General features: G+C 31.6%; 1 protein-coding gene across 3 annotated transcripts in view; it reads right to left on the bottom strand.

Moving 5' to 3' along the window:
* Positions 1-13,952, bottom strand: part of LOC113115650 (sodium/hydrogen exchanger 1-like) — a 35,438-nt gene that overhangs the window by 8,749 nt on the left and 12,737 nt on the right. For all 3 annotated transcript variants that reach the window (XR_003293922.1, XM_026283179.1, XM_026283180.1), the window contains exons 2-5: positions 11,120-11,580; positions 7,669-7,919; positions 3,682-3,899; positions 2,551-2,753 (exon numbers count right to left, since the gene is read on the bottom strand). Coding sequence is in view for 2 of the 3 variants with exons in the window: in XM_026283179.1 (XP_026138964.1) it covers positions 2,551-2,753; positions 3,682-3,899; positions 7,669-7,919; positions 11,120-11,580 (1,133 nt within the window). In the remaining variant the exon portion in view is untranslated. The remainder of the gene's footprint in view (positions 1-2,550; positions 2,754-3,681; positions 3,900-7,668; positions 7,920-11,119; positions 11,581-13,952) is intronic.

Raw genomic sequence — 13,952 nt, forward strand, 5'->3', positions numbered from 1 at the left:
TGCTACACTGGGGTTGTTTTTACATGAAGAGGGTTTTTCCTCAAGGTCAGAGATCTAGATACACTGCATGCAGCAATAGAGAATGCACCATCACATCTGACACCGCAAACGGTTTCCACCTTCCACTTCCTGCGAACAGCACAAACTCTATGCAGCGAGATCACACATCTATTAATAGAAATAAAATCAAATGGATAAATAAATAAAAAATTATATTTTCTCATATGCATTGACCCCAAACATATAAACCTAAAATAGCCACTGCTTTAAATTAATAAATAATTAACATTATAATTAAGTTCAATTAAATATCTAAATATTTATTTCTAAAAATAGTTATATTAAAAAAATATTTCTAAAATAAAATAAAATAAAACAACATTACATTAAATAAAATAAAATATTTTTTTTAGGTAAATGCAAAAAAAAAAAAAAAAAGTTTAACCGGCTGAAAACACTGTAAAATGAAACCAAAATTGATTTCTTCACAAATTTTAATTATTAAAAGGGTTTTGTCTGGACAATTTTCTTTTAAAACAAGGCCTCAGTTTGATATTAATATTAAATCTAAGAGTTTAAAGTGTAAAAAGTAACGTAAATACTTTGTGGTGTCACTTTATGAGACGTTTTACTCCAGAAAGACCCAACATCCCAACACACACAATCAGAAAACACGTCCCAAACACAGAACACGGCTAGGGTAACACAGACCTTGCAATTTGAGACCTTCCCTTCCATCCTTGTTCAAATGTGTGGATAGAGACACACTATTAAACCTGACACCAACCAACAGCATCACACAGAGCAGAAGACAAGCAATTCTTCTCCAGAGAGCAGACAAAACCTCCTGAAAACTTCCAGTGTAATCACCTCTCCACAATAAATCACCACTGAGCGCCTGACAGCGTCATCTTGAGTCACAAGAAAACACCTCGGACACATTAAAACATCAGGGGTCACTGTTTCTGCACGTTTAGGAAGGCGAAGTAAAGATTAAGTAAAGAAAACGCAAGGATTAAATTAAACTGTGCAAAAAAAACTTTATTGATATGGTCTCGAAGCACAACAACACTTCAGAAACGTCTGTTTATATGTGTGTGTGTGTGTATGTGTGTACACATGCATAAACATATTTTTTTACTTTATCTTAAAACTACAAAGAAAAATTGCATATATATATATATATATATATATATATATATATTATAACTATAAAAAAAGAGTGTATCAAATATTTTTACTGAATTTTATGATTGTAAGACAAAATCAAGAAGCAAAATAATAAAATAATGATTAAACAAGAGCAAATATCTGTCAATGATCTCAAGTTTTGGTTCCCCATTAACAGATATTTGCTCTTTTTTTAAGCATAAACTTCATTTTGTTCAATTCCTCAAAAAACAGGACTGTATTTGTTCGATTGTGAATGTGTCTTGATTTAAGGATGTTTAGATGTTTGTACTGGAAAACACAACAAGATACGATGGAAGTAAATTATTTTGTGCAGTGTATGCAACATTTAAGGCTCTCTGCTCTGATTTATAACATTTGTAAGACTCACAGAAAGCTTACAAAACTCATGAGGCTTCTGCAAAGCCGTTTTTATCTTTAACTTGAAGAGAACCTGGATATACTGACCCAAAACAACTCCAGAACATCACGCACCATCAGTAAAACCACGATACAAACATGTGAAGATCTGGATCTCATCACATCTGTGTATTGTACACTGACTCGGTGCAGGTCCTGCTCTTTTGTAGCACTGTTTCCATGAAGCAGAAAGCCTCACGTTACGATATCAATCATTCAAAACATGAAACCAGGAGGGGTACTTTCGCCATTTCCAGCATCTCATGCATATCTCAGATCCACCGGGGCTCACAAAGAGCCGAGAGAGACCGAGCAAGAAGAAATAATGGCGTAAGAAATGCTCACAGCAAAAACAAACAAACCATACACGAGCATACAGTCAGTAAAACCTGAGGAGGCCAAGACACCAGTATATCAAACGCAAGATGAAAAGGAAAAGAAATTCCAGATTTCACTTTATAAAAATAAAAATAACAGTAGTTCTGTTATCATTCTGCAGGATTATGCTAATTTTCAGCTAATCAAACTTTGTGTTGGGCCTTGTAATAATTCTTGTTTTCACAATATTACATTAATGCATCCTTGCATTGACTTTTTATATACTGATTTTATATACAAATATATATTTTTAATTTTAAGTAAATTATAGTTTCTATAATATTTTTATATTATATATCTATAACAAATACATTTTGCATATTATATATATACACACACACACACACACACACACAATAATTCAATAAATACAATATAATAAAAAGCGTTTACTATATCAATTATTTCTACTTTATTTTAGGTTTTTATATATATATATATATATATATATATATATATATATATATATATATATATATATATATATATATATGAAATTGCATGCACATATATTTATATCTGAAGCATGTGCACATCAAATATTTCTATTCTATTTGATTTATGAATCATAAGATCACTGACCTGCACAAACACGGTGAAGAAGATGACCGTGATGATGGCGGTGAGGAACATGTTTCTCTTGGGGAAGTGATCCGTGTTCAGCAGGTAGACGAGGGAGAAGGCGATCGCTCCTCTCAGACCGCCGTAAGCGATGATGAACTGATCCTTAGACGTGAGTTTGACGATACGGAACTTGTTGATCACGAAGGTCAAGCCGACAACACCTTTGAACCAAGTCGAACTTTCATTAAACACAAGCATTGAGCATATAATGTGCCACCATTCACAACCTCAGGGCACTGCCCAAATACAACAGCTTCTTTAAACAGGTGAACAGAAGCATTAAGGAACAAGTCAAATTAATTAAAATTAAAACACAGTTTAGGATACTTCTTAAAGATGAACCTCTCTCTCTCTCTCTCTCTCTCTCTCTCTCTCTCTCTCTCTCTCTCTCTCTCTCTCTATATATATATATATATATATATATTTGTATATATACTCACACACACACACACACACACACACACAGACACACATAAAATATATGTTAGTGCCTAGCAATGATTAATTGCAATTTTAATACCGTTTATTTATTATGCATATAAAAATACAAACAAATGCATGTATATATTTAAGAAAAATGTTATGTTTATATATTAGACATATTTATATATAACATAAAATATAATAATATAAATATATAAATGTATAAAGACATGTAAATATTTTCTAAATATATAATGAATATGTGTGTGTATTTATATATATACACATAAAAATAAACAGTACACATAGATATATTATGTAAACAAAAACTGATTTTGGATGCGATTAATCTTTTGACAGCACTGATATATACGTGTACATATATATATATATATATATGCAGTATATGTATGCATGTGTGTGTGTGTGTCTGTGCACATTATATATATGCACATGCACACACACACACACATGCATACATATATGTGCATGACTATGTATCATATCATAACTACTTAAAGATGATAGACATTCCCTGAAGTCATGACACTAATTCACACAATCGCAGTCACACCACAGATACTGAAGACTTTTGCTGAGTTACACTTCTAGTGAAATCTGGTGAATATTTAGCAGATTCAGGAGGTCCTGCTAAACGTCACTCACCCAGAACACGTGCCACCAGGCAGAGAATGAGGGTCGCCACCACGAAGATCCAGTTCCACTCGTGTGGCCCGGCCACCGTCGACACGCCCAGGAAGATGAAGATGAGTGTGTCGCTCACGCTGCTCCACATCTTCAGGAAGTACTTGATGGTGGTGTGGGATTTATGGGAAATGTTGGCCTCCACGTAGGGACGCGTGACAGCACCACATGCGATTAGCCTGAAGACAGAAGATTCAGAAACATTACTGACCTGACAATACTTCCTCCATATCATCTGTTATCAAGATTCATCACAATATTCATTTCATATCTTTAATGGGGAGAGATATGCATTGCACATATTTGTTAGACCTCCAGAATCAATCATAACTGTTTACAAATAAACTCCACATTTTTTTATTATTATTATTATTATTTTTTTCGGATTAATCATCACATATGGAATCTGATAAAAAAATGTAATCATTCTTTTAAAAGCAAAACTATTCTGATTGCATATTCCTTAAAAAATAATAACAACAAAAATAAAAGCAGGTGTTTCTGAATAAAATAATAATAAAATGGATCCTAAAGAAATTCATAAAAACATCTGACAATTAATTTACAGCATTTTTATTTTTTGTCAAATAAGGTGCTGCACAACTGAACCTGTATACCATATGAATTAAAACATGGAGAAAAATATTTTGATGGTATTGAATTTCTTAAAAAAAAATAATAATAATAAAATTTTTACTAAAATTCTCAAAAGTTATTTTAAATATTTTTGGCTTCTGTGATATTCCTTAAAATAATAATAACCATAATACTAATACTACTACTAATAATAATACAATATAATGTTGAAATAAAATGGCATTTATTTTTATTATCATTATTATTATATTATATTTATTATTATTATTATTATATAATTATATATATTATATTTAATATATCATTTTAATATATAATAGTAATATATTTCTGTCTACAGTAAGTTGTTCCTAGGGTTGAATTTAGGCAAGCCCTTGCATAATCACAGCATGCCAACAATTTCCATCACTATCAAGAAATCATCAAAAATACATCACACGCATCCTTTAAAGTGAACATCTGGATTTCCCTCATTTAGCTCAAGGTGTGAGGAACTGATTCCTCCTACAGTCGAGTCTCACAGCGGTCAAATCAGCTGAAGTGACTGGCTTTGTCTGAAGGTGGAGGCAGTGCAGGATTATGGCATGTGATTCAATGTCTAACTACCTCCACCTGATAAACGCGTGACTCACAAAGTTAACAGAGGCGGGTCGCGTGAACCCAACTAATGCTTTTTTCTAGACGTAAAAAGGTAAGTCATGTCAGGGTTGCTAAGCTAAGGTCATTCCAAGATACATAAACTCACATGTAAAACAATCTGCCAAATGCATAAAATGCAAAAAAAAAAAAAAATTGGTGTCAAGTTTGAAAGATTTGAAATGTTTTTGAAATGAGTCTCTTATGCTCAGCATTTATTTAGTCAAAGAAAGGCCTGTCTCAATGATCAATATATCGACTTGTCACGTAATATATGTACAGTACATGACCTCAATCATATTTGGTGATCAAAATATTTTCCAAATTTGTGTCAGCATGTTTTGTACATACACTTTTACAGATTCAAGTACATAATGTGCTCGTGTAGTCATGAAGAGCTGGCTCAAATATAAAACATGCTTCTACAAAAAAAGGTTTGGTCTTGTTTAGGGATCTGTGCTTTTGTGCATACAGACATCTGAGTGATTAGTGATTGGGTTTTTCAACATTAGTGTGCACCCTTTATTTACAGAGAGTTTTACAAGTTCGTTGTGCAGTTTTCTTTTTTTTCTACTGGTTACTTTTTCACTTTTTTGTTTTTAAGGTATTTAATATTTGGATACTTAATTTCCAAAATCTAAATATTCTCAAAAATTATAAGTTTGTTGTCATTTGGAAGTGTGTAGGCCTTCTTGCATTTTATGCTGTTACATTATGACTTTGGCATAAAATGGTCTTTAAAACGACAATAATATCGATTATCAGAATTATTTCTGAGGCAATATATATCGCACAACAAAAAGCAGTTATCGTGAAAGGCCTAGTCAAAGATACAGTAATAACAAGAATATTGTGAAATATGATTACAATTCCAAATAGCTGTTTTCATTGTAAACATGTTTTAAAATTTAATTTATTCCTGTGATCAAAGCAGAATTTTTAGCCTTCAGTGCCACATGATTATTATATATATATATATATATATATATATATGATTTTTTTTTATTCTGTGTTTTCTATTTTTATTTATGATCTATTTTTTATGATTTCATCAAATAAAGGTGTCTTATGAAATCAATAAATAAAACTTAAAACAAAAGCAAATTACAACAAAACATTTTCCCCCTTTCTGTGCTGCACAACAACAACAACAAAATAACGGTTTCTAATTAAATTAAAACATAAAACTTTCTTTTTAGTTTAATAAATATTTTTAAAGTAATCCAATATTACAATATTATTATTTATTTTTTTTTTGTCAAATAAGGGGCTTTTATTATCAATGATGAAAACCTCATATTTTTGTGAAAACTGTGATGCATTTTTTTTCAGGATTCTTTTTTAAATATAAAGTTTAAAAGAGCAGCATTTATTTGAAACTATTTTTTAACCTTTAAATGTATTTACTTGCACTTTGAATCAATTGAATGCATCCTTACGGCCTTTAATTGGTTTCAAAACGAAACAAACAAATCTTTGAACAATATTACACGACCTGTCGGGTCCATTTTGAATGGTTTGTTGTAATGGGTGGATCAGTTCCTCAGCCCTTGAGACACTGAATCACTGCTTCATCTCCAGGCCTGTCCGAGCTTCAGACTCGTTTTATCATCAGCAGCTCATCACCGAGAGCCGTGTTCAGTGCAGGGGTATTGTCTGAGCTCTGACAGCCTGTTACTCACCAGCAGTGACAGATGAAGTGTCTGATAAATCACTGGATGCTTTCAAATCGGAGAAGAAAACAGCCCTGACCTGCTTCGTCTGGCTCGGTTTATTGATTTGAGCATTTAGTCAGAAACAGAATACGCCCGTTTGCAAACATTTTCAAATAAAAAAAGCCCTATAAAATTACAACTTATTTTAATGTTAAATAAATTCAACATGAAAGCTCCTGGTCTTTTTGTGTACGACTCATTTGTACTCAAAAAAAAAAAAAAAAAGTAAAATTTCACAGTATGCAGAAAAAACTTAATGAATTTAGATTTGAAGATCGGTTTCCATTTTAATTCTGTGTTTTATTATTGAATACAAATGTATCATTAAAATTAAATGTGTAATGAAATGAATTCAAACTTTAACAATTGAATCATTTTTATTTTAAATGAAGAAAACATATTTGCATTAATTGAAAGCTGAAAAAAAAAACTTTATTTATTTCAACTAGCTGCCAAGGCAACTTTTACCATATTTTCATGTGGTTTACTTGACTAAAACAGCTCAAAATAAGTCAAATAAAAAACTATATAATCATATTTTAAAGAAAACTAATAAAGAGTACAAACACTTGAAGTAGCATTAAAACTAAAGAGTAAAGACAAAAACACTTTAAATAAAATCAAAAAACTTTAAACAAAACGTCAGAGTTATTAATTTCAGCAACATTAAAAAATTTCATCAAGCTTACATAATTAACAAAAACTACTAATTAAAAAAATTAAAAAAATATAGACATATAACCCCCCCAAAAATGACTGCTAAAACTTCAACTCAAATTAAAATGAAAAATAAAATAATGTACGTTACTTGAAATAAAGTAAACCTTAACTAAAAAAAAAAAAACAAATCAGAAACTAAAAAGCTAAAATGTTTAAAATATAAACCAAAACTATAAAAAATTAAAAAAACTAAACTGTAAATCACAAACTACTATAAAACATTATTTTTTTTAATTTGTAAAATAAAAACTAATTCAAAATATAAACATATAACACTTACGCCATGATGCCGGACAGATGAAACACCTCGGCCGACAGGTAAGCCATGTAGCTGTAGACGAAGACGAACAGAGGCTCGATGACACGCGTGTGCGAGGTGAAGCGGGACGTGAAGGCTGCCAGGAGGCCGTAGATGGCACCCACCACGATACCACCCAACGACACGACCAGAAAACACACCACACCCAGAAACACATCCATGACGGTGATCGTACCCACGCTGGAGAACTCCTCAAAGAGATGATACAGCACCTACAGACGAGAAACACCAGGAAGAGTGCATCAGAAATAAACTGCTTTAGAGCCACAGGCTGCTTAACAAGACACAGACAGGGCTTAGTTTAGGCCAGGATTGTCCATTTCTCATTTAAGACATTTAAGCATCTTTTTGAAACGTGTCTCTGGTGTGCCTCTTAAGACAAATCAATGGCACTGACATATTTTAAAATCAGTCAGTGCAAGCTGCTTTTAGTTGAAACTAGGGATGCACGATATTGGATTTTGGCCGATATTCGATATGCCGATATTTTCAAAATAATTTTGGCCGATGTCGATACCGATATCGATATATATACAAATATATACTGATATATTTAAACTTTAATTTTACTGAAGAGAAATCCATGTATCTCTTCTGTACTGATTCTACCATAAATTTATTATTTTACAAATGTAGACAGACATTCACATCTGAAAAACAGGTCAATTATTTCACTTGGAGAATATCGGTTTGGCTCATCGGCAGAAATATTCATATCGGCCGATACCGATAATGGTCATTTTAAGCTTTTATCGGCCGATACCGATATTGTGCCGATATTATCGTGCATCCCTAGTTGAAACAGCTCGGACATGGATTTTTTAGTCTGGGACTAACATTTTTACACACTGCTAATTTTTTTTGTCTTGTTTCAGGACAAAATATGTAAAGATTCTTAAATCAAGAAGGAATTTCTAGTAAAAATTATTGTCTTGGTTTCAGAAAAAATTCATCAAATTAAGTGAGTTTTTGATTGAAGTTAGCACAATAATCTGTCAATGGGGTAAGAAACATAATCTTATTTCAAAGAGAAAACAATATATATATACATATATTACTATTTTTAGTTAACATTAATACTTTTTTTAGCTAATTATATTTTTTATTCATTAATGATATATCATAATTTATTATAAATGTTATTTATTATAAACTATTATAGTCAGTTATAATAAATAATAATTAATAAATGGTATACTTAACTTATTTTAATTAATATACCATATGTTAGATTAAATAATATATATGAACAACATATTTTTTCTAATTATACTTCATTATACTTGTATGTATTACTTATGTATTTAAGTAATAATCAGTATCAATATACATTAAATGAATCTAATTATTATAATGATATATTTCATATTTGCATGATTAAATTAAAAAATTAATTTAATTCCTGAATTGATTCCTGAACATATGTCTTATACATAAAGATAGAATTACAATGACAAAAATATCCTATTATGATTTTTTACATTTATTTAAATTATATCAATTCTTTCGTTTATTATTTAGTTTGTTGGTTAGTTAGCTAGTTAGTTAGTAAGTTCAACACATTAGCTAAGACTGAACCATAAGGTTTCTTGCTTAAATTTACGAATTTTTGTAAACATCCAGATTCAATATTTTCCCCCTTGTGCGGAGAATTAGACTTTATGAAGTACATTCAATATTATCAGATCCTTTTGTCTTTGTGCAAGAAACTCAATGAACATCTATTTACTGCTTCCCAGTGGAGATGTGTACAGCGGCAAAACAACACTCCTCAGATTAGCAGAGGAGGACTACAGCGAACATCAGGTTTGACTTCCTTCATCGATCACCTCTAAGTGTGATTTGTTTCATTGACCACTCGAGAGGTAAATGGAAACGAGACGCTCTTCACAAGCTGATCGACGGAGCTGTGATTCTCCCAGAGACCGAGGACTGGAACAATCCCAGAGATTACACCGAGACTAGAGCTACAACAGCCCAGACAGGACACATACTGCCAGTAACTGATCTAAAATAAGAACACCGTTTCATTACAGTGACAACTACATGCATTAAAATAAAATTATATTTTAATATTATGATAGTACATTTCAATATAATTATATTCTATGTACTATACACTTTCAAACACCAATGACTTTTACATATGGCTACAGTCATTTTAGACACTTCCAAATCTGTTGCAACAGAGATGGAAATACAGTTTTTTAATACATGGATTGTTTCCATCTTTGTTGCCACACAAGTGGCAACAAATCTATCTATCTATAATGAATAATTTGCCAAATATATTAGTTCAAAATCAGAATATTTCTCATATTATATATATATATACACAGTACAGACCAAAAGTTTGGAAACATTACTATTTTTAATGTTTTTGAAAGAAGTTTCTTCTGCTCATCACGCCTGCATTTATTTGATCAAAAATACAGAAAAAACAGTAATATTGTGAAATATTATTACAACTTAAAATAATAGTTTTCTATTTGAATATACTTTCAAAAAAATAATTTATTCCTGTAATGAAAGCTGAATTTTCAGCATCATTCCTCCAGTCTTCAGTGTCACATGTAACATCAGTCGATCACATGATAATTTAGAAATCATTCTAATATTCTGATTTATTATGAGTGTTGGAAACAGTTCTGCTGTCTAATATATTTGATCAATAAAAGGTTAAAAAGAACTGCATTTATTAAAAAAAAAAAGATTACTGACCCCAAATTACTGACCAGTAGTGTATATTGTTTTTACAAAATATTTATATTTTAAAAACATAGCTTTTTTTTCTTTTTTACTTTTTATTCATCAAAGTATCCTAAAGGATCATGTGATAATGATCCTAAAAATTGTAATTTAAAGTATAATAAATTTAAAAACAATTATTATAAATTGTACTAATATATCACAATATTATATTTTTTTTCTGTATTTTTGATCAAATAAATGCTGGCTTGATGAGCAGAAGAAACTTCTTTCAAAAACATTAAAAATAGTAATGTTTCCAAACTTTTGGATATAAATATATATATATATAAATATTTTTACAATTCAGATTTATATCTTTCCATTGCTGTATGGTTTGTTATGATCGGACAGTATTTGCTGAGATTCAACTATTTGAAAATCTGGAATCTGAGGGTAAAAAAAAATCTAAATATTGACAAAATCATCTTTAAAGTTGTCCGAATTAAGTTCTAAGCAATGCATATTACAAATCAAAAATTAAGTTTTGAAATATTTACGGTAGGACATTTACAAAATATCTGCATGGAACATGATCTTTACTTAATATCCTAATGATTTTAGGCATAAAATAAAAATTGCTACGGATAAACCCCAGCGACTTATGGTCACATTTCTAAACAAATACTTTTTTTTTTTTTTTCCATAAGCTTAGTGTACTCACCACAGTGACGGCGTCATTAAGTAAAGACTCTCCGAACACCAGGATGTGGAGAAGCTCGTTAATGTGGATCTCCTCGAACACAGCCAGCACGGCCACGGGGTCCACAGCCGAGATGATGGAGCCGAACAGCAAACACGACAGGAGGTCCACGTTCACCAGTCTATGGCCCTCAAACTGGCAGACACCGTACAGCAGACCACCCACGAAGAAGGCATTCCAGAGCGTTCCCACCACTGCAAACATCAGAATAGTGCCCAGGTTCTCAGTGAACTGCCGTATGGGCATGAAGTATCCGGCGTCGAGGATGATGGGAGGCAGCAGGTACAGGAAGAAGATCTTGGACTCCAGCACTGGAGGGACCTCGGCGACCAGCTTCATGAGTCCACCGACCAGAAGACCCACCACGATCAGCAGACAGCTCTCGGGCACGATGGAGGACAAGCGAGGCATCATGTGGAACCCTGAAAGACCGTGAGGAACACGGATGTTTCAAGATGCAATCATTGGTTACTGCAATTAACCAATGGTTACTCTAATTAACCAACCAACTGCAATAAGTATAAAAATCTTTTTTTTTTTTTTTTACTAGAATTTTCCAAATTTAACCAAAAATATACTGATAACTGATCATTTTCGGTTGTTACGGCCAAATGTTTTTGGTTGCGACAATTTTTTTTTCTTTTGTATAGATTAGGGCTGTGCAATTTGGGGAAAATCTAATTGTGATTTTGGTAACACTTTAAAATAATGGTCCATTAGTCAATGTTAGTTAACTACTGTACTTTAGTTAACATGATCTAAGCAAGAACAGTCCTTCAACAGCATTTATTAATCTTAGTGGATGTTAATTTCAACATTTACTAATGCATTAATCAAATCAAAAGTTGTGCTTGTTAACATTAGTTAATCCACTCTGAATTAGCATGATCTAACAATGAATAACTGTATTTTCAATAACTAACGTTAACAAAGATTAATAAAAACAGTGATAAATGTATTGTTCATGTTAATTAATACATTAACTAACATTAACTAAAGAAGCATTATTCTAAAGTGCTACCGTGATTTTTGTTTTTGACAGATATTACGATTTGATTAGCGATTTTAATTTTCTAAATCAAGCTTCATCTTAATATTGTCAATAGTGAACAGCACAGAATGGGTATCAGTACCCTGCTGAAAAAAAAAAAAAAAAAAAAAAAATTAATACTGATAGAAACCATTCAAAATTCCTTTTTGTAGTGTGTTTTGGGCGTTATTCCAATAGGATTTACTGTTGTTCTATTGATTTCCATCTGTCAGATTACGTCCCACCAACAGAATCGATTAAAAATCAGTAGACACCATTATAGTTTACATTAAAGCCAATATAATTCCCATTATAACCCTTAAATCCATTAAATTATCTACTGTGTTTTGTGAGGGGTTCTATTAGTTTTTCAGCAGGGATTACAACTTTTACAGAATTTACTTAATTACTGAATTTCACAGGAAAGATTGGTTTATTTTGTGTAAATAAGGAACTGCATTACTTTAGTCAGTTATTAAAGTATTACATTGGTTACATAAGCTGATTTATTCATTTTTAAGTATTTGGAATTTTCATCCAAGTGAAATTATCAAAGCAGTTAGACTGAATTTACACTTGTTTTAAATGTGGAGCCAGATGCGTATTGACACCGTTTGCAAACATGCCATATTGATCATAATTTTCCAACATGAGGATGTAGCAGATAAAATAAAGAATAAAATAAAATAATAACATAAAATTTAAAAGTGAACTGCTGGAAGCAAAAGATAAGCCCTTTACATTCAGTAAATCTGATGATTGATGCAGTTTATGGTCTCACTTTGGTGTTTGGCTTCCATTTATTTACATTAATAATTAATATTTGGATTAAAATATACATGGAATTGTGAATCACAAAGCTGCAGAATGATGTCAAAAGTGTCAGCCTCTCGACAGGGTCACACTCTTGTTGTAGGAAAGAAAGGTCACATTTTAGCCCTAATGCAAGTTGAACGGTTTGCCTGAGAGCCGAAAACAATTCTACATGTCTGACTTCCATTCTATCGTCTCTTGTTTGTCATAAGCTTTTTTAAGGCAGTAAAGCGGTCTGTCTGCGCGCATTTGTTAGAGCTTGTTTTCAGGATATAAACACAAGCTTAACTCAAGGAAAGTCACACAACAGAGTAAGAACAAGATATGTAAGGAGTTCAATCCATTGACCGGTGATAGGAAATCTGTCTATGGAACAGTGATGCATCTGAAATATATTTAAAGACTGATGTCGTCTTCATTTCAACTGAAGAAAGTCATTACAATTATCTACGTAACCACATACACAGATCTGTGACATGACAACATCAGCAGAGAGCAGGCCCTGGAGACGAGCTCAATTAAAACCACAGGGAGTTATGGATCTTCCTGTAATTGCCCCGGTCTTCTGTTTTTCCAGAGGTCTACATTTAGCTGGTTAACACTGTACAGTAGCTACAACATTAATGGAAGAAATAAGCCTGTGTCTCACTGACAGCCATTCAGAAGCAGCTCAGTGTTTTCACCAGCATATTTATTATGCAAGCAATCAATTTATACAAATAACCGTTTTGTATTAATTTGTCTATATGCACATGCTTTTTAAAGGTAGTAATAAATAAAAACCAGTTTTGTTACATTCATACATTAATATAAAAAAAAATTATAAAACAAATGAAATAAATAAAAATAGCTTCTTAGTTTCACAGCATTATCGATATTAAAATAAAACATAATTATTAATTGAATTATTCACTTGTTAGGTTTCACTAATCATAAAAAAACTAAAATAAA

This window comes from Carassius auratus, chromosome 16 (assembly GCF_003368295.1).
Source record: "Carassius auratus strain Wakin chromosome 16, ASM336829v1, whole genome shotgun sequence".
Taxonomy (NCBI): Eukaryota; Metazoa; Chordata; class Actinopteri; order Cypriniformes; family Cyprinidae; genus Carassius; species Carassius auratus.